The sequence below is a fragment of the Dermacentor albipictus genome, chromosome 2 (assembly GCF_038994185.2).
Source record: "Dermacentor albipictus isolate Rhodes 1998 colony chromosome 2, USDA_Dalb.pri_finalv2, whole genome shotgun sequence".
NCBI lineage: Eukaryota > Metazoa > Arthropoda > Arachnida > Ixodida > Ixodidae > Dermacentor > Dermacentor albipictus.
In genome coordinates, this window is record NC_091822.1 from 19,697,314 (window position 1) to 19,723,540 (window position 26,227).

The 26,227-nt window shown below is 47.7% G+C and overlaps 1 protein-coding gene across 3 annotated transcripts in view; it reads right to left on the reverse strand.

Annotated features, from left to right (window-relative positions):
• SerT (Serotonin transporter) overlaps positions 1-26,227 on the reverse strand; it is a 515,765-nt gene that overhangs the window by 146,874 nt on the left and 342,664 nt on the right. For all 3 annotated transcript variants that reach the window (XM_070533507.1, XM_070533506.1, XM_070533508.1), the window contains exon 9: positions 9,669-9,800. In XM_070533507.1, coding sequence (XP_070389608.1) covers positions 9,669-9,800 — 132 coding nt within the window. The remainder of the gene's footprint in view (positions 1-9,668; positions 9,801-26,227) is intronic.

A 26,227-nucleotide genomic window follows, 5' to 3' on the forward strand; every position in this document is an offset into this window, starting at 1 on the left:
CAGTGGATGCTTCGCATCCACTGGGCTTAACCTTAGCGTATCCTTAGCGTTTGGAGGCATCCTGACCGCATACACGCCCGGCGCAAAGACGCTGGCGCGGTTGCGGGCACAGAGACTGACGCGACGGCGGGCGCGCGCCGCTTCATCGCTGGCGTGACGTCACATATCACGTGATGCAGCGATGGTGACGCCGCCGCCGCGTCGCGCGCGACGGCGCGAACCGAAGCGTGGAGGCCTCCGCCGGGCGACGTCCGACGGCGCGATATGAGGCCCCATCTGCAGCCGGTGTGACGTCATCACGTGACGTCACATCATGTGATCTCACTTCAGGGTCAATGGTGGCCACAGCCGGGAGGCGACCGACGGCGCGATATTACGCCCCATCTGCAGCCGGTGTGACGTCATCAGGTGACGTCATGTCACGTGACCCCACTTCAGTGTCAATGGTGGCCACCGCCGGGCATCGCGCGAAGGCCCGAAACCTACGTTATTATGCTTCGCATAAAAACAAACATTGAAATCCTTTGATGGCTAGGGACATTTCGCATTTAGCACGCCGTGTGGCCAGATTACGTCGATCGAAACGCTCTGGTGACTCCACAAAATTCATGCAGTTCCATTGCGCTTTAAAAAATCTTTCTTATAACATAGTTGCTGCAAAAGAATTTTATTACAACGCAGTCTTGCCGAAAGTAAACATGAATTATACCGTAAATTTTGGAAAGCTGTACTACCACCTGGATCATCCTCGCACACGCTAATAATGAACAATGTTGCAGTTTCAGATTCGCAGACAATAGCTTCTTCTTCTAACACCTGCTTGCACTCTGTCTTTACGACTGATAACTCTGTAACCCCTGTTTTTGATTCCGAACCATACCCTCCAATCGAAGATATATCACTGTCTTCTGACGGTGTACTCAATCCTAACCTTAGGCACCAAGAAGTCATGCGGTTCTGGCGGTATCCCAACTGTTTTTCTTGTGCGGTACATTTTTTAGTACAGCATATATCTAGCAATTGCCTTTAGAAAATATCTCTCAGCCGCCACGCTTCCTACTCGTAGAAACTTGCTTCAATTCTGCCCCTAGTTAAGTCGGGTAACGTTCCATTGTTATGTAACTATACGCCCACCTCCTTAAAAGCACATTCATGTAAAAAACTCGAATGGATTATCTTTAAACATATTATGGAATTTCTTGAAACTAAATTTCATGTACTTTCCAGCATGGTTTTAGACGTGGCCTCAGCACTACAACGCAACTTACAGAATTCGTTCACGACCTCAGCAGCTCCTTAGATATAGGTGACCAAATTGATGGTATTTTTATAGACTCTGCAAGGGCCTTTGACACTGTCTTACAGCCTAAACTTATGCACAACCTGTTTGCTATATTAAAAATACATCTTTACATCTTTGGTTGGCTGGATATCCAACTTTCTTTACCAGCACGCGCAATATCAATGTTTCAACTCTACTTTATGTCTGTTTCATCCGGGGTTCGCCAATGCTCAGAACTGGATCCTCTTCTATTCCTGGTTTATAATAATCACCTCCCCGTACACACTACATTTAAGATACGTCTTTTGACAGATTATTGCGTTTTATATCATAAAATAAATCTCCTACTGATCATGTTGAACTTAACAATTATTTTTCTGACTTCTGTAACTGCTCCATAGCACGGCAAATGAATACTGACACGTGTACTTGTCTTTCTCGAGCGAGACGTTTCACCGCCTAACAAAAGTTATCGCACAGCGCAGGACGCACCTGCGTGTATCGGGAGTTTCTCGAATGTTATCGATGGTTCTATCCGCTGTCTGTTATCACCGAACCTTGTGTAATCCGATCGCGTGTGTGCGCGACGCGAATAATGTAGAACTTTGTGGAAGGCACGCGGGTCCCAGCGATTACCCCGGAGCATTCGAATACTGATGTGTAAAAGCCGACGCGCTTGAACCGCTGATCAGATGTTCGACAATCGCCGACTGTGTTCGCCGCTACCGTTGTTCTATGAGTGTAGCTTGTTTTTGAGGGCACACATTCGCCCAATAAAGCGCTCGTTTCGTTAATCACAGTTTTGCTGCCTTCTTAACCGTCACTACCACGTGACATCTGGTGGAGGTGGTAGTGCGTTCATGTACCGAACGCCCCCGTAAATCCAGGATAATAATAATAATAATAATGCCTTTATTTTCCATCTCAAGGATGTGGGAGGGGGAGAGAAAAAGCTACATATCCAGCTTGACGGGCTCTCGCCTCCCCGATACAATACATGATGTTTAGAAAAAAAAGGCAAACAGTACAAGCATATCAGTACAGACAAAAAGGAATATTACAAATGACAATTTTTACAAAAATGTACAATTCCAAAAAACAATGTGATGTGCATAATATGTCGTACATTTCAGACATAAAGTGCCACCCTTTCACTTATAAGTGAAACAACATGACGCAAATCTTTTGACCGGGTGCGTTGGAGATTTAAATTGTAATGTTGGCACAGGTTTAAGAGATGTGGAAGAGTGTTTCTGAGCATATGTTGTCCGTAACCTGTTCTGAATGAATGTATGTGCCAAATATCGGTGTTTCTGGTTGCGTAGGCGAAATTTCTTTTCTGCAGTGATGCCAGTTGTGCAATGAACGAGACGTTATTTTTGACCTCGGTAATGTATTTAATTATTAGGCGGTATGCGTACAGATCATGAATCGGCATTACGTTGTCTTTCATAAAGAGCGGTTTAGATGGGTGGTCATATGCTACGTTGTATATTATTCTAAGCATTCTTTTCTGCTGAATGTGTAATTTTCGTAGATTCACCAAGGATGTTCCCCCCAGACCAAATGACAATAATTTAGATGCAAACAGAACAATGAATTCTGAAGGAGCAATTTTACTTTTATAGGGAGGATGTTCTTATGAGTGTAAATCGATCCGATGACACGTGACAGTTTAGATGCTACGTAGTTTGTGTGGTCATCTCACGTCATTTTCTCATTGAAAAGTACACCTTGTACTTTAAAGGAATTTACTATCTCTATTTTAAAGTTATTTAGAGTGATATCATCGTTAATAGGAACATCCTTGTTTTTTGGACGGTAAATAATGGCCTTGGTTTTGGAAGTGTTAATTTTTAGAGCGTTATATTTTGTCCACTTCTCAAGCTGCCTAAGTGCTGTATTTGCTTTCATGATCACGTTCGAGGCAGACGAGGCTGAAAAGAATAAGCTGGTGTCATCAGCATATATGACCATTTTAATTTCTGTGTCTGTCTGTGTTATGTCATTCACGTATATATTAAAAAGAAACGGGCCCATAATGCTGCCTTGCGGTACACCGGAAGAGAGAGTTTTAACATTGGATCGGTGACCGTTTATTTCAACATACTGTTGTCGACTTCCGAGATAGCTGCTCAAAAGCATCAATGACGTTCCTCTAAAGCCATATACTTGCAGCTTTTTTAAAAGTAACTTGTGGTTCAGGTGGTCAAAAGCCTTCGAAAAATCTACATATACTCCTAATGCTAAATTCCTGTCATCAAGTGATTTTAGAATGTATTCTTTTTGTTCTAATAGAGCGAGTTCGGTGGACCGGTGTTTCCGAAAACCAAATTGTGAAGGTGTCAGTATATTATGCTTACTACAAAAGTTATTCACCCGGGTCAAAATTACTTTCTCAAGCCCTTTCGAGAAAACGGGTAGTATTGACAAAGGCCTATAGTTTGCAAAATCATTCTTGTCACCTTTCTTATAAACAACTGCTACCCTTGCAATCTGCATTTGCTGAGGAAAGACACCATTTGCCAGACAGAGGTTAAATATATGGGTGAGACTCGGTGCTATTACATCCATAACATATTTCACAGGTTTCACCTTAATACCGTCTTTGTCACAACTCCCGGAATTATTTAATGAAAAAAATACGGTCTTTACTTCGGACTGATTGACAGGACTTAGGAAACATGTCTGATTCATGGTACAATTTATGTAGTCCAGAGCCATCACATCATAATCATTTCTCTGGAGATCAATAAAAAAATCATTAAACGCATTAGCCAACTTCCTGCCTGACAATTCTTCATTTTCCCGACTAATTTTTATAACTTGGTTTTATAGAGAGGGAGGATGAAGCACACGTTTTAACTTTTTCCACGTCATGTCAGTCCTAGAGGTCCTAGAAGCCCGAGGACAAAACCAACATCGCCCACGACCAGCGTGCTAGCCGCAGTCTGCAAGTACTGCCTCCAGAGCACGGACTTTCACCTGAGACGACAAAGAATATCGTGGTCAAAACAACCCCAATGGCTGCCCCAGAGTCCCCAATTTTCCTACAACCTCGGGACCCACCGACCTTCCATGGAGCAGCGACTGAAGACCCGGAATCCTGGCTGCACACCTACGAACGAATCGCGACTTTCAACAACTGGAACTCCGACGACAAGCTGCAGCATGTATACCTTGCCTTAGAAGACGCCGCCAGAACGTGGTTTGAGAAGCAGGAGTCGACCTTGACAACATGAGACCTGTTCCGTAGCGGCTTCCTGCGTACCTTTATGAGCTTCGTGCGCAAGGAAAGGGCGAAAGACATGCTGTACACCCGAGTGCAGCTACCTAACGAGGACGTTGCCATCTTCACGGAAGAAATGAACCGTCTGTTCCGCTCTGTTCCACCACGCCGACTCAGATATGCCCGAGGAGAAGAGAGTCCGCCTTCTCATGCGTGGTGTGAAGGAAGAATTTTTTGGCGCAATAATACGATGTCCACCGAAGACAGTAGAAGAGTTCCTTCGCGAGGCCACTAGCATCGAGAAGACACTCGAAATGCGTAACCGACAATTCAACTGCCGCACGAACTCTACCAATTACACAGAAATTCAATCACTGGCCACCGACGATCTGCGCGAGACTATCACAGTGGTCGTACGGGAAGAGCTGCAGAATTGGTCCCCCATGTCACAGCCTGAAGTAGCCTCAATCACTGAAATCGTCAAAGATGACCTTGAGCGATCCCTTGGAGTTCCTGAGGTGCAACCAGAATCACCGCAGCCCCAGCCGGAAGCGATGAACTACGCCACCGGCGCCCGCCGTCAAGGCCCCCTTGCACGACCGAGCCAGGGCCCTTTAACGCCCCAATTTCGTCGTCCACAGCCGCCGCCGCCTGCACGCCCGTCCGTCGCCCAGCGCAGCTACGCGAAGAAGACGGACATTTGGCGCGCTCCACACCACCGCCCGCTCTACTACCACTGCGGGGAAGCGGGTCACGTCTACCGCCAATGCCCATACCAGGAGATGGGACTCCGAGGGTTCGCCCTTAACGCGCCGCGACCACAGATTGGCGAACGACTTCGCAATATCGCCGACTCCGTCGCCGCCACTCAGTCGAGCCCACGACGACCGTACCGTTCGCCGTCAACCGGCCGCTACTTGACGCTGCAGCGCCGACCATACACTGGCCCAGCCTGGGGCCGGTCGGCAAGCCCAGATCCGGAAAACTAAAAGCAGCAACCGATGGCGGTGCGCTTGCTGTTCGTCGAACTGACGAAGATCCACTCCGCCAGAGCCCTTACCGAGTTTCGCCGCGAGAACGTGAAGCGTTAAGAGACCAAGTCGACGAAATGCTGTGCGATGACATCATACAGCCGTCGAAAAGCCCGTGTGCATCCTCTGTTGTCTTGGTGAAGAAAAAGGACGGAACTTTACGTTTCTGCGTCAGTTATCGTCGACTAAACAAGATCACGAAAAAGGATATATACCCCCTACCACGGATAGATGACGCATTAGATCGGCTCTGCAACGCAAAATACTTCTCGTCGATGTATCTCAAGTCTGGCTACTGGCAAATAGAAGTCGACGAGTCAGATCGCGAAAAGACCGCCTTCATCACGCCAGACAGCCTCTTCGAGTTCAAGGTCATGCAATTCGGACTATGCTGGGCGCCTGCAATGTTTCAGCGCGTCATGGACACGGTGCTAGCAGGACTGAAGTGGCAGACCTGTCTTGATTGCTTGGATGACGTTGTCGTCTTCGCCGGAAATTTCGATGATCACCTTAGGTGGCTAGCGACAGTACTGGAGGCCATCAAGTCATCAGGACTCACTCTGAAGCTAGAAAAGTGCCGATTAGCTTACGATGCACTTCTTTTCCTAAGCCACGTCATGAGCAAGTCTGGAGTCCGCCCTTACCCGCAGAAGACAGCTGCCATCGCAATGTTCCCGCAGCCCATCGACAAGAAGGCAGTGCGTCGATTCCTTGACATCTGTGCCTACTACAGGCACTTTGTCAAGGGCTTTTCACGCATCGCTGAGCGGCTGACACAGCTAACTAAATGTGACGTCGAGTTCAACGCATTTCAAGAACTCAAACGACGCATATAGTCACCGCCCGTACTTGCGCACTTCGACGAGCGCGCCAATACCGAAATCCACACTGACGCTAGTAGCCTGGGCCTCGGTGCCGTCCTAGTCCAGGAAAAAGATAGACATGAACACGCCATAGCTTACGCTAGCCGGCCGTTGTCAAAAGCGGAAGGCAATAATTCTACAACCGAAAAGGAATGATAACGCCCATCTTAACGCAGGCCTTAACACTGGTCGTTACTTCGAGACACTTCCGATGTTCTGCCTCGGCAACCTGAAGGCGCCTCGATCACTGGAAATTCGCAAACCCTAGAAAACACCCTCGCATCGACGCCAGTGGCAGCCCGTTACTCTTCAGATGACGTCCATAATGGCACTCACTTTGATGCAGGCTTATCTTGTGTTGCTCGTTCTTAGCCTTTCCGCGTACCTACCAAGCACTGTGGAACGAGAAATTCAAAGTGTCATCGATGTAGGCTACCCGTTCAAAGGAAGGAGTGTTGCAACTGTGTGGTGACCGCTACTTCTATACACTTCCGATGTTTCACTCTGCCTACCTGCAATTACATCGTGCGCAGAAAATTCTACAAGGCTGCAAAGTTCCCCCTTTAAGCGCGGGCTGTCGGGGCATGTTACCCGTCAAACAATGTTCATGACGATGCTTTTCTTGACGCAGGCCTTCTCTGCGTGGGTCTTTCGGTGCTTCTCTTCTACGTCAGAGGCATGGAGTAGCAGCATATCAACTGAACGATCCTTCTCAGCCATTTAAGTGAACTAATGCTGGGACTGTCTAGTGGCCGCTAGTTCGAGCAACTTTCGATGTATTCCTTTTGCAACCTAGAGCTACCTCGTGCGCGGGGAATTCTGCAAGCCTACAAAAACCATCATAGTAGCGGTAGGCGGGGCATGTCACCGCTTAGATATTGGTCATCACGATGCCTTTCTTGACGCAGGTAACGTATTTGCCTAATGTTGCTTCCATTAGCAAATTCAATCCATTCTTTCTCGTGGTACCGTGCCCCCTTGGTCTGTATGACACATGTAGGTTTCTCGCACAAGTTTTCTTTTTCTTCTGACAGATTTATTTCTTATTACCTATTTTGGGTGGGGAAGTAGAAAGGAATCTGTCCGCACGACAACACCACTGCTCCCTCACTGGAGTCTGTGAGAAATGTTATCACAACTTCGGGTTATCGCAAAATGCTGTTATGTGATAGGTCACATTGAGTCGTGCAACCGAAAGCAATATGGAACACCTGGTGCTTGACATTGCTTGGTAAAACTCGTTGTAAACACCTTGGAAAAATCGTTGAACAGAAAGAGAGAGCAAATGATAAATTAAAGGTAGAGAGGTTAACCAGGACTGCACCCGGTTTCCTACCCTACACTGGGGAAAGGGGACAAAAAGAGTAAAAATAAAAATAAAAAAATTGAAAAATTGGTGAAAGTTACGGTAGCACTCCCTCGGATTCGCTTTATGTAGCACGCACGATGATTTCCAAAGCTTCCAGACGGGAAAAAGCCGCCGGATAATCGCGAAGTTATTGAGGTTTACGACGAAGGTCCAATTCTCTCTGCCACTTTTAACCCGAATGGTACGTTCTACTCTATTCAAGAAGGTTGCTCGACACGTGCTAGAAAAGCCCGCCAGAAATTGATGCGCATATGCAAGAAGCTCATCCTTGTTTTAAAATGCTTTTTCGTGAGCTCGGGCTGAACATCACAGAGTTCATGTGCAATGCCATGAATGATACTGTTAGATAACTTATGCCATAGGGTTCATTTTATGCTTCTCCATTTCCATCTTGACCAGGTTCACGATGATATTCACCTCGACATAAAGTACCGGTGCACCAGAGCGTTGCTCTTGTGTTAGGTAATGTGTGAAGCAATATTCTAAAAAGTAAAAGCGCTATGCACACCACACTATAGAAGAGAGTTCTGCAGATATTGTAGTATTGAGCGAGTTATGTCTAAGTGTTTACGTCACAATCATCATCATCGTCGTCATCATCATCATCATCAGCATCATCAGCCTATTTATGTCCACCGACGGATGAAGGCGATCTTCAATGCTGATGTACAACGCAAGAACGTCAGAACAGCACGTGTTTACTGCTCACAGATTAGACAGGGTGGGCGACCATGGTCATGAACTTTTGTAATGGGTAAATGAATTGTGTTCTTTGATTCCGATTGGCTACGAAGAAGAAGTTCCGTGTGAATGTCTCTATTAATTTTGGTTCAGTTATTGTTTTCACCTGGTACCACGCAGATGATTGCGATCAGTTTTTTACGAAGGGCCTATACACAGAAGAGTATGCATTTGGGCTGGTTGGTTCATCATTACGAGCAGTAAAAACAGCGCTAAACAACAGGACGAGGAGAGGAGCACAGGCAACAGCGCTATTGCCTGTGTCCCTCTCCTCCTCCTGTTTAGCGCTGTTTACTGCCTAAACACGCTGCTCGCCAATCTATCGTGACATTTCGGAGAGTTACGTTTTTCCTTAGCGGGTATTTTATCCTCCCCTACATTAGTATGGACAACTTGACAATTTTCTCTTCCCTAAATAAAAGGCTTTTCTTGTCAAGCTTTCAATGATTTTTTTCATTTCATGTACTATCACATATCACGGATGGTGTTGGGGATGTTCGGGACACAGCCCAAAAACCAGTATTTCGCATTACGGGGACAGTGACATTTTACATTGCAACGGTTGCAGCATGTGAACGCAGAATTATATACGGTACATAAAGAATATGCGCATATACAAGCATGTATGTGTGTCCTACATTTACAAACTGATCAAATATTTATGCAGTTTTTAACAAGTTAGTCACTAAGAAAACTTAATAAGGGAAAAACTAACGAGAAATGGCACAAATACGTTAAAAATACCAATAATCGTTAGTTGATGTACTCTGCAATCGCTCATGCTGTGGTGGTATTGTGCGACAGCCACAGCTGTACTTCTGGAGAACCATTTGTAACAATCGTCTCATGGATAGTTACATGCGTCTCGAGGCTCGATTGTGTTTTATTCCTGATACATTAAAAAAGAACCAATACTGAGCTACTTAGAAATGTTAATTGTAGAAGTATATATGGATTGAACAGCGTCCTTCCGATGCTAGGAATTTCCAATATTCAAACTACCGTAGTAAAAAGCCATTTTTCGTTTATATGATATATATTATAACCGTGCTTTAGTGAAGACATCCTGAGGATGGCTCAAACCAATGTTGAGTTGTTTCAAGCTCGCCGGTGAAATGCATCACTCGCCACTGGAAAGGTGCATCGTACTCACGTAGGTGGTCGTCGGAAGGGCACACGCGTAGATGAACAGTATGACGCAGCCGACGAAGATCTCCCGGTGCCGGCGCAGGACGAGCGGGTACTCGTCGCACAGTCCGGTCAGCATTGCCTCCAAACCGCCGAACTGCGCAGACCGTCATTATGACTCGTGCGATGAACAAATGTGTCCAGCGCCTATACATAAAATCAAGCCTGTTGAAATTGGGCGCAGTGTTAGCGCTCTTTCGGTTACCACAGCCCCAAAGCATTATGAAATGCACCTAGACAACGAGGTGTTTCGCTTACAGGTAATTTACTCTCGATAACTTTAAAATTACAATGAAAAGTAGCGATTTGAACTGCTACTAGATCTGATTGTACTTTTAACAAAATACTTCTGGAGTCAAATAATCACAGTTTAAGTTAGAAAATGTAACACGCTGCCTTTCATGTACTGTCATGCGTATGTTGCTTTACTTTTTTACAGGGGACCATACTCAACGACTAAAATTACGTATTGGGTGTTTGTTGTTTGTTCTGAGGCATTTAGCAGAAGTATTGAACTGGATTAGTCAAAAAAGTGGGCCTTACTCACACAAGACATGCAAATGCATACCTCATGAAAAGATCACGACTTCCTCCTTTTAAATTTTGCATTCTGTCACTTACTGCCAAACAAATGTTTTACCTCGTCCGATCAAGAAATGTATCCGTTTGGTAGACATTCTCAATGCGAGCCAGTGTCGATATGATCAGTGCCAAAGTGTAGGACAAAATATATTGCCGCTACAATTACAAAATGGTATTCTGGTAAATAAGTCCGTGGAGCGACAGTCCCTTGTTACACCAAGTATGACGGTGCCTATTCCTGAACTGATGCCAGCCTCAGAATTTGTTCGCAGTGCGTACGGCTTCCACGGCCACCGGCTACAATACTTGAACTTCAATGTGCCGCTCCAAGACACAGCAAGGGAGAAGTTCATAAGACGATGGAGGCTTAAACTGAGGATCAGCGGTCGACGAATGAATGTCGCTAGAATTTTAGCCCGAGTGTTCCTCAGAGTTGAAATTACTTTCCTTCGCAGCCATTACCTCATGATCAAGTCGGTTACTCTTACCCCTCCCTAAATAGGGGAGGGGAACAGACGGTGGGCTTATTGAGGTGAAGTTGCTCATAAAGAACGAAAGGAAGGAGAAGAGTGGAAATTATAAGGGGGAAGATTGGGAAGAGGAGGAGGTCCTGGTGCTAAGTTTTATGAAGGGACGATAATGATGGGAAACGCGAAAATATTTAAACCTATAATAGACACTGTCAATCAAGTGTACTCAGTTTTCAAAGCAGGAAATATGCATAATATTCACTGAGATTTTTCAAATCGGTAAAAAGAGTGTAGAAGCGACAAATGTGATCTCAGTAAACGAAAACTAGTTCAAGATATGTGTGTTCGGTCAAGAGTGTAAATAGAAAGTGAAAGCAACGAACATGTATACATGTAGCATTGGGAAATGAGGGGAAAAGAAGAAAGCTTTGCTTCACGTAGCAACACCCGTGGCAGTTCTTCTAAGTATGCATAAGCTTTGTGCCACTTGCTGTTCTCCACGCAGCTCTGCGTCATGAACAGTGTTATAAAACTCGATCCGGAAGGTACAAACGATTGCGCTGCGGCGACACGAACTGGTGCAGACGGCTGTGCAAGATGCACTGATAAAGCAAGCGAAGTAGTGTAGGTGGCGACGCCAGGTGCGCTGATGACCTCCGGGCATCATGAGCCGTTATCGCTCTTAACCACCTTATCCATCCGTGTCGAGCCATCATGAACCATAATTAAACGTACACCGTCGGCTGCACGGACCCTTCAAATGTTCTTTGGCATGGCCGCGTGGACCCTATCGTGAAAGCTGTCTGCGATTCGAACAGAGAGTGCCGACTGCTGGTAGCTCCACGCGCTGTGTTTTCGCCACTTCGCGTTGAATAAACACGCACGGGCCCATATCGTGAACGCGACCGTGAAAGAGGCAGCGTGCAGTGTGTGCTGAGACCTCCTTGGGCACTGTCCCTTCGCCACTTCGTTCACGTTGAAGTGACAGGCAGCACGAAGTCGCTCGCTTCTACAATCTCGAAAGTGATCGTGTTACACGAAGGACGGATGTATGGATGGTTTTCCGGTTGGGCAAGAACATAAATGCAAACGCAATCAAAAGAGGAAACAGAAAGTACATTGATGAGATACCGAAGAATTGAGGGCAAAAAATATTGAATCATATATGCCAGTAAGTTAGTAAAGCACGGCTCAGTATTTATTATTTCTTCGATAGATACTCTCACCCTTTGGTAAAATGCTTTATGCAGGAGTGGTCCCAAGATAAGTACAGAAAATACCATAATAGCTACACATCGTAAAATGGCACGTAAAAAAAGACATGAAAGTGAAGAATGAAGCAAGGCATGAAAGGAATGGCGTTTGCAAAACTGACAGCATTCCGAGCAATCATGCAACTGCTGGTGGCGCTCAGTTAGCGGAAAAACTAAAAAAGAAGAATGCTGAAAATTACACACAAACACACACACACACAGAATATATATATATATGGTTACAAGCACGGGGAAAAGGGGTTTATTTAGGCGTGCGAGAACAGGAACGGCAGGCTACGAAGAACAGGAAATGGCCGCTGCACAGTCTTCGTTCTCCTCTTCCCCTCTCTTCTTGATCCCCGCGTCCCTTTGACGCGCTTGGACGTAACATACCTCCCCTCGCAGACAAAGCCCCCTGGGCGAGTCAACTAGCTTGTCGTGGCGTGCATGATTTCAACCGTGCGACATGTGCGACTTGTGTCCTAGCAGAACGTCTACCAGTGCTCGTGAGGCGCGCGAGAGTATAGTTCACTTCGCTGACTTTGTCGATGACAACATACGGTCCATCGTAGTTTGCCAGCAGCTTTTGACACAAACCGCGCTTCCTTGGGGGAGTCCAAAGCCAAACGAGATCACCAGGGTGATATGTAACAGGCCGATGTCGTGCGTCGTAGCGGGCTTTGGAGTTTTCTTGTGATGCCAAAGTCCGAAGACGCGCAAGTCGCCGAGCCTCTTCAGCGAGGCATAGCTTATCGGGGACCGTAGGATTGTCGTGGTGGTAAAAAGGGAGGACAGTGTCGAGCGTATACCGGGGCGGCCGAGCATATAGAAGGAAGAAGGGGCTGTAGCTGGTTGTCTCGTGCTTGGCGGTGTTGTAGGCGTAAGTAATAAACGGTAGAACTTCATCCCAATTCTTGTGATCGGACGCAACATACATGGAAAGCATATTGGTGATTTTGCATACTGAAAAAAGTTTGCGCCAAAAAACACAACACACACAAGAAAGACGACAACACCAGGGGCGCTACTTCAACTGTTTAATGAGGGTGAAAGCACTCGACATATATAGCCTTCCAAAACACCGCGCATGCGTACAAGGCAACATGGAGTACATAGTTTTATCAAAGTAGGCGTGATAGAAACTTCAGCTCAGCCTCGTAAAGAAAAACCGATGTATCGCTAACACAGTTAGGACCCGCTTTCTTGATGTAGAAGGCTTCCAATGTTTCACGCGATGTCTGATGTTTGCCTCTACCCAAAATCCTCGCTTCGCGGAACCGTGGAACGCAATCGGTGCAAGCTCTGCAGTGATCCACAAGTCGCTCACCTTCATTATTTTTTATACCTTTTGCATGTTCCCTAAGCCGGTCGTTGACACAACGCGCCGTCTGTCCAATGTAGGATTTTCCGCAGGACAGAGGAATTTCATATACGACGTTTGTGGCACACTTTACGAAACGCTGGCCATGCTTCTTCTGACAGCCAGGCCTTTGGCTTTCGCAAGTTATGCGACGGCTTAGCTGGGCAAGCTTTTGGGGAGCGGAGAACACCACCGGTATTATACCGGTTGGCCACTTTTTTCAGGCTGTGCGTGACTTTATGGATGTATGGTACCACTACAGGCCACTCTTTCTTCTTCGGCTCTACCCTGTTTACCCCAGCCTTCACCTTCTTCAAAAGCGTTTCTGCCACAGGGACCAAGACCGACTCAGAGAAGCCAGCTGCAACGAGCCTGCCCAATTGGTTGTCAAAATTTCCTTGCATCTCATGCACACACGACTTCCGGAGCGATGACTCCAGGCAGAGGTTGGCATGCCTCTTTTTACTACCTTTGAGTGGGCCGAATTGTACGGCAGGAGCCCTTTTTGCGCACGAGGAGAGAAAGCCCAACAAATGTGCCCATCTGAAAACTTTAACAGTAAATCTAAAAACTGAAGCAAACCATTATCCGGTAGCTCATAAGTAAAATATAACCCTTTCCCCAGGTTTCTAAAATCATCTAAAACACTGCTCACTGTAGCCTCATTCGAAACGGAGCACTGCTTGTTTAAAACCACTAAGAAGTCGTCCATGTAACGAAATACCTTAAGGACTTTGTCATTAATAAAATGGTTAAAACGATCGTGGAGACAGCGATCGATGGATGATAAAAAGATATTGCAAAGTATGGGGGCTATGCAGGAGCCTATGCATATGCCTTTCTTCTGCAGGTAAGGTTGCTCGTCAAACAAGATAAAAGTACTTCGGAGATAAAATTCTAAAAGGACTAAAAAGTTATCAACAGTGATACCAACGGCATTTTGGAAAGCCACTGGGCCGCTCTCGTCTATGCAATCTTTAACAGAGGCAAACACGTCCGGATAGGGCACTGAATAAAAAAGGTCTACATCAACAGAAAAAGCATAATCTAGGTCATTCTTTTCTTCGAAAAAAATGGTCTACTTCCCCTGAACTTTTTGTAACAAAGGGATCAGTTATTACTAGGCTATTCAAACTTTTCTGAAGGAACTTACTCACGCAATGTTGCCAGGTACCAGCTTCACTCACAATGGTACGGAAGGGAGCTTCGGGTTTGTGCGTTTTAACGGAAAAGAAAACATTTAACGCCCCCATCTCACTCTTAGTTATATCTTTAGCTAGTCCTTGCAGATCGAGGCGCTTACAAAGTTCAATCGCTTTGCTCTTAATTCTCGTTTGAGCTTTTTTCACAACCACGAAGTTTTTGTTCACCGCCTGTGCTGCTTTCTCTCTATACATGGTTCTAGGCAATACTACGAAGCCGCCTATCGGATCTGCTTGCAAAAGGCTGAGTTCATTATCCTTACAGAAATTAACTAGAGAACGCAAAGGGCATTTAGAGCAGTTCTGTTCAGTCCGCGTGACACTCTTGGCAAGGCAGTTCACTCCGTCCAAAAGGCAGCGCTCCCGATCTTCTTGTGGGGCCTTTTTCGCCATAGCCCTGTTTAAGGCCATCAGTTCGTGGGGTGGGACCAACGGCTCAAGTCCAAACTTAGGGCCTTTCTGAAGAACATTTGAAATGTTGGAAGGAATGGAGGCACTTCCCATGACTGTAAGATTTCCATTTACACGGTCCTGTGCTTTTGGTTTCCCCATGGCTCTAAGGATGAATTTCAAATTCCAATTCCACCACATCTCGGTCAAACGGGCAGCTTCGCTTCTAAGGTAATAGAAACGCCTCAGAGCAATTCATTCCGGGTACTGGGCACAGCAGAAAACATGTAGCCAATCTGTATATAAACGAACTTGCCGCCACAGTTCAGATCGCCAGATCTTGCAGACACGTTTCACATGGCCCCTAGAGGGTGCCACAGGGCCAAACAGAGCCCTCACTTCTATGTACTCTGTTGTACTCTGTTGTACTATGTACTCCATGTTGTCTTGTACGCATGCGCGGTGTTTTGCAAGGCTATATATGTCGAGTGCTTTCACCCTCATTAAACAGTTGAAGTAGCGCCCGTGGTGTTGTCGTCTTTCTTGTGTGTGTTGTGTTTTTTGGCGCAAAAGTTTTTCAGTATGCAAGATCACCAACTAGCCCAGCAGTTAACTCTTCTAAAGTACATTTCTTCTATATCGGGCTCGCCTTTCTATCTTCCTTCTGTTGACCTTCAGGACGTGAACCACCTCCTGACAAACATCGTGTTTGCGACATGCCGTGCAAGGTACCTTGGATTCTGCATCAGGAATTCTGTTACACCGGTAGAAGTGAGTGCTCTGTTTGGCCCTGTGGCACCCTCTAGGGGCCATGTGAAACGTGTCTGCAGGATCTGGCGATCTGAACTGTGGCGGCAAGTTCGTTTATATACAGATTGGCTACACGTTGTCTGCTGTGCCCAGTACCCGGAATGGATTGCTCTGAGGCGTTTCCATTACCTTAGAAGCGAAGCTGCCCGTTTGACCGAGATATGGTGGAATTGGAATTTGAAATTCATCCTTAGAGCCATGGGAAAACCAAAAGCGCAGGACCGTGTAAATGGAAATCTTACATTCATGGGAAGTGCCTCCATTCCTTCCAACATTTCAAATGTTCTTCAGAAAGGCCCTAAGTTTGGACTTGAGCCGTTGGTCCCACCCCACGAACTGATGGCCTTAAACAGGGCTATGGCGAAAAAGGCCCCACAAGAAGATCGGGAGCGCTGCCATTTGGACGGAGTGAACTGCCTTGCCAAGAGTGTCACGCGGACTGAACAGAACTGCTCTAAAGAGCCTTTGCGTTCTCTAGTTAATTTCTTTAAGAATAATGAACTCAGCCTTTTGCAAGCAGATAAGATAGGCGGCTTCGTAGTATTGCCTAGAACCATGTATAGAGAGAAAGCAGCACAGGCGGTGAACAAAAACTTCGTGGTTGTGAAAAAAGCTCAAACGAGAATTAATAGCAAAGCGATTGAACTTGGTAAGCGCCGCGATCTGCAAGGACTAGCTAAAGATATAACTAAGAATGAGAGGGGGGCGTTAAATGTTTCCTTTTCCGTTAAAACGCACAAACCCGAAGCTCCCTTCCGTACCATTGTGCGTGAAGCTGGTACCTGGCAACATTGCGTGAGTAAGTTCCTTCAGAAAAGTTTGAATAGCCTAGTAATAACTGATCCCTTTCTAACAAAAAGTTCAGGGGAAGTAGCCCATTTTTTCGAAGAAAAGAATGACCTAGATTATGCTTTTTCTGTTTATGTAGAAGACCTTCTTTATTCAGTGCCCTATCCGGACCTGTTTGCCTCTGTTAAAGATTGCATAGACGAGAGCGGCCCAGTGGCTTTCCTAAATGCCGCTGGTATCACTGTTGATAACGTTTTAGTCCTTTTAGAATTTTATCTCCGAAGTACTTTTATCTTGTTTGACGAGCAACCTTACCTGCAGAAGAAAGGCATATGCATAGGCTCCTGCATAGCCCCCATACTTTGCAATATCTTTTTATCATCCATCGATCGCTCTCTACACGATCGTTTTGACCATTTTACTAATGACAAAGTCCTGAAAGTGTTTCGTTACATGGACGACTTCTCAGTGGTTTTAAACAAGCAGTGCTCCGTTTCGAATGAGGCTACAGTGAGCAGTGTTTTAGACGATTTTAGAAACCTGGGGAAAGGGTTATGTTTTACTTATGAGCTACCGGATAATGGTTTGCTTCAGTTCTTAGGTTTACAGTTAAAGTTTTCAGATGGGCACATTTGTTGGGCTTACTCCCCTCGTGCGCAAAAAGGGCTCCTGCCGTACAATTCGGCCCACTCAAGGGTAGTAAAAAGAGGCATGGCCAACCTCTGCCTGGAGTCATCGCTCCGGAAGTCGTGTGTGCATGAGATGCAAGGAAGTTTTCACAACCAATTGGGCAGGCTCGTTGCAGCTGGCTTCCCTGAGTCGGTCTTGGTCCCTGTGGCAGAAACGCTTTTGAAGAAGGTGAAGGCTGGGGTAAACAGGGTAGAGCCGAAGAAGAAAGAGTGGCCTGTAGTGGTACCATACATCCATAATGTCACGCACAGCCTGAAAAAAGTGGCGAACCGGTATAATGTACCGGTGGTGTTCTCCGCTCCCCGAAAGCTTGCCCAGCTAAGCCGTCGCATAACTTGCGAAAGCCAAAGGCCTGGCTGTCAGAAGAAGCATGGCCAGCGTTTCGTAAAGTGTGCCACAAACGTCGTATATGAAATTCCTCTGTCCTGCGGAAAATCCTACATTGGACAGACGGCGCGTTGTGTCAACGACCGGCTTAGGGAACATGCAAAAGGTATAAAAAATAATGAAGGTGAGCGACTTGTGGATCACTGAAGAGCTTGCACCGATTGCCTTCCACGGTTCCGCGAAGCGAGGATTTTGGGTAGAGGCAAACATCAGACATCGCGTGAAACATTGGAAGCCTTCTATATCAAGAAAGCGGGTCCTAACTGTGTTAGCGATACATCGGTTTTTCTTTACGAGGCTGAGCTGAAGTTTCTATCACGCCTACTTTGATAAAACTATGTACTCCATGTTGCCTTGTACGCATGCGCGGTGTTTTGGAAGGCTATATATGTCGAGTGCTTTCACCCTCATTCAACAGTTGAAGTAGCGCCCGTGGTGTTGTCGTCTTTCTTGTGTGTGTTGTGTTTTTTGGCGCAAAATTTTTTCAGTATGCAAGATCACCAACTAGCCCAGCAGTTAACTCTTCTAAAGTACATATTGGTGATTGTTCGATTAGTGCGCTCAGTGAGGCCGTTCGTTTGCGGATGATACGGCGTCGAGTGCCGGAGGTGCGAATTACATAAACGCACAAGTTCTTTCACAATAACCGCCGTGAATTGACGTCCCCGGTCGCTTATGATAACACCAGGCGGTCCATGTCGTAGAACAATAGCGTAAAGTAAGAAAAGCGACACTTCGGTGGCAGTTGCTGATGGTATAGCCGCCGTCTCGCAATAGCGTGTGAAATAGTCGGCGCAGACAATTATCCAGCGGTTCCCCTTAGATGACTTTGGAAAAGGGCCTAACAGATCAATTTCAACTTGCCGAAAGGGTGAGCTGGAAGGCGGCACAGGTTGAAGGAGACCAAATGGGGCAGTGGTTGGGCGTTTCCGACGTTGGCACTGTATGCAGTTGGCGACATAAAACTCAACCGAATGTCGCATCCGGGGCCAGTAAAAGCGTTCTTGAATGCAATAAAGTGTGCGCACAGTGCCTAAGTGACTGGAGGTAGGGTCATCGTGCATAGCCTAAAGGATTGCTGGCCGGAGACGCTCCGGCACCACTAGAAGGAAGCGTGCACCCGTGCTTGAGTAGTTCCTTTTGTACAGGAGCCCGTCGCGTACACAGTAGCTGCTTGTTGCACTTGAATGGGCAGAAGTAAAAAGTGGCTCCAATTTAGTGTCTGTCCGTTGTTCTGCTTTGAACGCATCGATATCCGGAAAAGCGGGTGTCACAGAAGCGACGAGATGATCAAAATCGTCTGCGTCGCAGTGCGCCGTGGCAAGTGGCACACGGGAAAGGCAGTCTGCGTCAGAGTGTTTTCGGCCACACTGGTAGGAAACAGTGAAGTTATATTCCTGCAACCTCAAAGCCCAGCGCGCAAGGCGACCGCAAGGGTCGCGAAGGTTCACGAGCCAGCACAGGGAATGGTGGTCTGTGACGACTTGGAATGGGCGTCCGTACAAGTACGAGCGAAATCGCTGAACCGCAAAGATTACAGCGAGGCATTCTTGCTCTGTCACCGTGTAATTCCGTTCAGGTTTGCTTAATGAGCGGCTTGCATAAGCAATCACGTGCTGACGGTCGTCATAGCGTTGGACCAGTACGGCACCCAGACCAACGCCACTAGCATCTGTGTGGATTTCTGTCGGCGCAGTAGGATTGAAGTGGCGAAGAATAGGTCGGGAGGTTAACAGGAACTTCAGCTGACGAAATACAGAATCACACTCGGGTGTCCACTCAAACCGTGCGTCTTTATGTAGCAGATTTGTCAGAGGATAAGCGACGTCAGCAAAACCAGGAATAAATCGGCGAAAGTAAGAGCAAAGACCCAGAAAACTACGAAGTTGCTTCACTGACTGCGGTGCACTGAATGCCTCGACAGCTGCCGTCTTGAGGGGATCAGGTCGGATACCGTCTTTGTCAACAAGGTGACCCAGCACAAGGGTTTGACGGTCACCAAAGTTACATTTCTTGGAGTTCAGAACCAGGCCAGCATTTTTGATGCAGTCGAGGACAATATCCAGGCGCGTATTGTGCTCATTGAATGTGCGCCCGGATATAACAACGACGTCGAGATAGCACATACAGATGTTCCACTTTAACCCACGCAGAATGGTGTCCATGAACCTTTCAAAGGTTGCTGGAGCGTAGCACAACCCAAATGGCATCTCATTGAATTCGAATAATCCATCCGGGGTTATGAAGGCTGTTTTCTCCTTGTCTGCCTGGTGTATAAGGATCTGCCAATATCCTGTGCGCAGGTCCACTGAAGAAAAATAAGAGGCCGAATGCAGGCAATCAATTGCATCATCAATCCGGGGCAGGGGGTAGACATCCTTCTTAGCCACGGCGTTTAATCTTCGATAATCTACGCAAAATCTACAGTTACCGTCTTTCTTTCTGACAAGTATGACGGTAACTGGAGATTTTGCGTAGATTGTTTTGCGTAGAATCTGTTACAACCACGGGGAAAAGGGGTTTATTTAGGCGTGCGAGAACAGGAACGGCAGGCTACGGAAAACAGGAATGGCCGCTGCACAGTCTTCGTTCTCCTGATCCCCTCTCTTCTTGATCCCCGCGCCCCTTTGACGCGCTTAGACGTAACAATATATATATTATAATACCGAGACCGATCAAGTTGTCCAGCGCTGTTTATTCTACAAAAGGGAACGCCCGCAGCTCACGCGCGAAGAAGTCGAAGAAGAGGGAAGATGATGATGGCTATATACAAATGAAAACGACGAAGTACATTAATAGTGCTTACACTAACTTCCCCCCGTCATGGAAGCGGCCAGCCTGGCCGCAGATTAGAGATTATCTAAACGGGGAGTGAACGGCTTCATCCGCGACACATGAACAATTTCGGCATTCCGGCGGCGCCGGTCAGTGACGGAGTGTACTGGGCGGACGAGATAGTTCACTGCAGATGTTTGCTGCACAACGGTGTATGGACCAATGTAGCGTGGAAGGAACTTCTCACAGAGGCCTGGGGTGCGGACTGGAGTCCAAAGCAGGACTTGGTCTCCTGGGTGAAAACGTAGGTCACGGCGTTTGTTGTCGCAGTAACGCTTGCGCTCCGCTTGGATAGCTTCTGTGCTTTGCCGGGCGATTTGACGGCAATGTGCAACTCGGGCAGCAAAATCTTCTGGAAGCGACGCGTTAGGCGAAGAAGGTGCAAAAAATAGTTCTCTGTCGAATATGGTGGAAGGAGATCGTCCATACACAAGGAAGAAAGGGCTGTAGCCGGTAGTCCGTTGAATAGCAGTATTATATGCGAATGTCACAAAAGGAAGAATTTTATCCCAGTCAGTGTGGTCAGGACGGATGTACATGGAAATCATGTCAGACAGCGTACGGTGGAAGCGCTCAGTAAGGCCATTGGTTTGCGGATGATAAGTAGAAGTAGATTTGTGGACGGTATTAGTGGGTCGAAGAACTTCCTCGAGAACTTGTGAAATGAACGCCTTGCCACGGTCACTGAGAAGAACGCGAGGAGCCCCGTGGCGCAAGACGATGGCGCGCAAGAAAAAGTCGGCGACCTCAGAAGCGGTGCCGGATCGCAGAGGGGCAGTCTCGGCATATCTTGTTAAATGGTCGACCGAAGTGACAATCCAACGGTGACCGTAGGGTGTCAACGGCAAGGGACCATATAAATCAATGCCAACAAATTCAAAAGGTGCGTCCGGGCAAGGGAGAGGTTGTAGTAAACCGGCAGGAGGGGATGTCGAGCGTTTGCGGTGCTGACATGACGCACAAGAGGCAATGTATTTGGCCACCGTTGTGGATAGGCCAGGCCAGAAGCAGCGGGTCTTTATGCGGTCGTAAGTCTTGTGGAAGCCTAAGTGGCCAGCCGATACATCGTCGTGAAGTGCTTCTAATACCCGCAAGCGAAGGCAGCGAGGTAGAACTGGGACCCACCGGTGACCTGTTGGGTGGTAAACGGAGCGGTGCAGCACGCCACCTTGAAGGCGGAATTGTCGAAGTTGGCGTCGCAAGCGGCTGTTGGGTGGTTCGGTGAACCCACTAAGGCGATCCATGAGAGCTCGACAGTAGGAGTCGGCCCGCTGAAGCGAGACGAAATCAGAGCGTGATGAAAGCATAACTTGGTCCAGGGGCGTTATCGAGAGTTGGTGGGAGGCAAGCGTATCATCGGAACGACGTGGTTGGGAAGACGACGGCGCGTTACCGGGAGAGAGTAAGAGTGGGCAGCGAGACAATGCGTCTGCATCATGATGGCGTTTTCCAGATTTGTATGTTATAGTGAAGTCATATTCCTGCAAGCGCAGTATCCAGCGTCCTAAGCGTCCTGACATGTTTTTCATTGATGACAGCCAACACAGAGCATGATGGTCGGTGACGATGGTAAGTGGCGGCCGTAAAGGTATGGGCGAAATTTCTGAATCGACCAAACGATAGCCAGGCACTCTTGCTCTGTAATGGTGTAATTCCGCTCAGCTGGAGAAAGTGTTCGGCTGGCATATGCTATGACTTGCTCTTTAGATTCTGTATTACGTTGCAGAAGTACTGCGCCAATACCTTGTGCGCTTGCGTCAGTATGGAGTATGGTGGGGGCACGAATATCGAAGTGGCGAAGCACTGGTCCGGAAGTAAGATGCCGCTTAAGAGCTTGAAAAGCCGACTCGCAGTCGCTAGTCCACGTGAAAGAGGCACCGGTAACCAGTAGCTTGTGTAGAGGAGCTGCCATTTCTGCGAAGTTGCGTATAAATCTACGAAAATATGATGCCAAGCCGAGGAAACTACGTAGATCTTTCTGTTGCTGGGGGCGAGGAAACTGAAGAACGGCACTAATCTTTTCGGGGTCAGGCTGGATGCCAGCTTTTGAGACGACGTGACCCAATACTTTTATTGTTTTGCTTGCAAATTTGCATTTATTGTATTGATTTGGAGACCAGCATTCGCAAGGCATTTGAGAACTTCGTCTAATCGATGAAGATGTTGGCTGAAGTCAGACGAAAAGATGACAATATCGTCCAGATAACAGAGGCATGTCTTCCATTTTAGACCGCGAAGGACGTTGTCTATCATGCGCTCAAATGTGGCAGGAGCATTACAAAGGCCAAAAGGCATCACGTTGAATTCATAAAGGCCATCCGGTGTAGCGAATGCGGTCTTTTCTTTGTCAGTCTCGTTCATCGGAATTTGCCAATAGCCTGATCGAAGATCAAGGCTGGAGAAATACTCCGCCCCTTGTAGTGTGTCCAAAGCGTCGTCAATTCGAGGTATTGGATATACGTCCTTGCGTGTGATCTTATTGAGCGCTCGATAATCCACGCAAAAGCGAACTGAGCCATCTTTTTTCTTTACCAGGACCACGGGAGACGCCCATGCGCTAGATGAAGGTCGTATTATCTTCCGCGCAAGCATGTCAGCAACCTGTTGTTCAATGACCTTTCGTTCGGACGGTGATACACGATAGGGGCGTCGTCGTATAATAGCGGAACCATTGGTTTCGATGCGGTGTGTAGCCGCAGGAGTTTGGCTCAACACAGGGGAACAGCTGTCGAAACAGGCTTTGTGTTTTGCCAAGACCACCATTAGGGCTTCCGACTGCGCGGCTGTTAGGTCAGAACCAAGAACGGCTGGAGGAGGGAAAGGATCATTCACACCTGAGGCTGGGGCTGGCGATGAAGAAGGACAAAGCGCGACTAGAGAGATAGGTTGAGTGTCGGCGAGGGTTGCCACAGTCATCCCTTTGGGCAGCATCACAGGATCTGGGGTCGTGTTGCAAGCAGACAGAAGGGCGCGGCCGCGTGAAAACCGGACGAGACAGGTGGCAATGAGAATTCCGCGAGAAGTACAGCGGGAAGAAGGGGCGACTAGGGCGTCTCCGTCGGCGATCTGACTGGCTGTTACGGCTACAACGTCTTCGTGACCAGGACGCAGGACGTGGTCGGCAGCGATGGTCAAGTTCACGCATGAAAGTGAAGAGTCCGCAACAGGTTCAAGCTCTGTATCCGTGATGTGGACAACTTCCTCTCTACAGGAAATGACGGCTGAAGCAGAATGCAGGAAGTCCCAACCCAGTATAAGTTCATGGATACACGTTGGAAGGATGATAAACTCGATGTGGTGGCGTATGCCGTCGATGAGAACACGAGCAGTACACTGTCCGTCAGGGTGAATGAACGCATTATTAGCACCACGCAAAATAGGTCCAAGATAAGGCGTTTTTACTTTACGGAGCCGGGAACACAGATCACTCCGAAGAACAGAAACGGCGGCACCGGTATCGATGAGAGCTGACGCGGGAACACCTTCGACAGTCACAGAAAGCATGTTGGCCGGGCGAACAGGAGGAATTTTTGAAGACCGATAAGAAGCAGTTTCCCCTCCAAAACCTGCAACAGTTAGTTTTCCCAGTGCTGGTCGACAAAATGGGAAGTGGGGCGAAGCGGTGATGTAGAGCGCCGGTAAGGGGAAGGAGAACGACGTCTGGCCGAACGGGAACTATGAGGCAGATTGGGAGCAGCTGGTGGAGACGGAGAACGCTGTTGCGGGGACGTGTACGGTCCGGGATAGTAGTCGTCTGATCGGCGAGTGCGGTCTCTTTCGTGCTCAGCATAGCCTCGCCTTTCATCCTGCTGGCGCCGGCGGCAGAAGCGTGATATATGGCCGCGTATACCGCAGTAAAAACAAACTGGACGAGGTGGACGCCACTGAGGGTACGATGGCGCAGCAAGTGCTCTGGTTCCCATCGAAGCCACATGGTCATAGGAAACGCCAGTAGGCACGGAAGGCACGGTAGGGGTGGGTAGCGAAACAACATCCGCGTAGGTAGGTGTGGAGTGCGCTACCGGAGCAAGATGCGTCGTGGGTGTAGTCATCGCTGTCAACTCCTGCTTTACGACCTCGCGCAAGTCGAAGGCGGGGGTTGGGGTGCAGGCAGCAGGTGGACGCCTGAGGTCTTGTAGTTGAAGCTCTTCGCGGATGATGGTGCGGATAAGAGCACGTAGATCTGGAGAATGGGGAACTGGAGGATCGCTGCTGTCATGTGGAAGACGAATAGACTGCAGCTCGTCGAGGCGTTGACACGTTGAAGTGATGTCTTGGACAGAAGCCGGATTTTGCACGATTAAGGCGGTGAACGCGACAGGCCCAATGCCTTTTAAGATGTGGCGAACGCGTTCGGCTTCCGTCATGCTAGGATTCGCACGGCGGCACAGAGCCAAGACATCCTCTATGTATGAGGTGTAAGACTCTTGGGGAAGTTGGCGCCGCGTTCCCAGCTTCTGTTTGGCGACTTCTGCACGGCCAGACGAGGAAGCGAAGATTTGCCGCAGCTTCGAGGTAAACGTGGACCAATCCGCGATGTCGGATTCGTGGTTGAAATACCACGTCTTTGCAACACCGGTCAAGTAGAAGGCGACGTGCCTCAATTTCTGGGTGTCGTTCCACTTGTTGCAAGAACTCACGCGGTCGTAGTGGTCGATCCAATCGTCTACGTCATCACCGCGGAGTCCCGCGAAGACAGGGGGATCGCGCTGAGGGCTCGTCACAGTCCAAGCGGGCGCCGCAGGTGGGGTCGTCTGTGTAGTAGGGTTAGAGGCGCCGGAAGAGCCGGGGTTGGAAGTGTCCATTGTTGTAGAGGTAGCTGGGTGCAGGCGGCGACCGGAACGGAGCTCCAGGGAGGACGGAAACGCGAGAAGACGTCGGGATCTTGACGTACCTCCACCACTTTATAATACCGAGACCGATCAAGTTGTCCAGCGCTGTTTATTCCACAAAAGGGAACGCCCGCAGCTCACGCGCGAAGAAGTCGAAGAAGAGGGAAGGTGATGATGGCTACATACAAATGAAAACGACGAAGTACGTTAATAGTGCTTACAATATATATATATATATATATATATATATATATATATATATATATATATATATATATATATATATATATATATTCTGATGCTTTATTTGGATTTATTGCATATTTGCTTTCTATGGCAATGATTAAAGAAAAGCGGGTCCCTCAGTTTTCTTCTCCAATTTTACTTTTTACCTGTTGCTATATTGTCACGTGTTAGTGGCGGTAAAGAACACATCAAAACAGTGATTGACGGAAATGCCGTTTATTGGGCGACGTTGTGCCGTCTAAAGCATGCTCCACGCAAAGAACAACGGTAGCGGCGAACCCAGTCAGCGATCGTCGAAAATTTCACCTGCAGGTCAGGCGTGTCTGCTTTTATACACGAGCCATCGAACGTGCCAGAGAAATTGCTGTGGCCCATGTGTCCTTCGGAAAGTTCTACACCATTCCCGTCCCGCATACATGCCACCAGATTACACAAGCTTCGGTGACGACAGCGGGTAAAACCATCGATAACGTTCCAGAAACTTCCAATGCATGCAGGTACATCCCTCGCTGAGCGATATCCTTTGTTAGACTGCGAAAAACGCTCACACGAAAAAGATAAACAAGCCTACGTATCAATGCCCCTCTCAGACAGCATCGTCCTGATGCTGCAATCATTGTAGCGGGCTCTTTCACGCGTCCTGCGGTCATATGACGTGCAGGCTGCTACGTGCCCTCC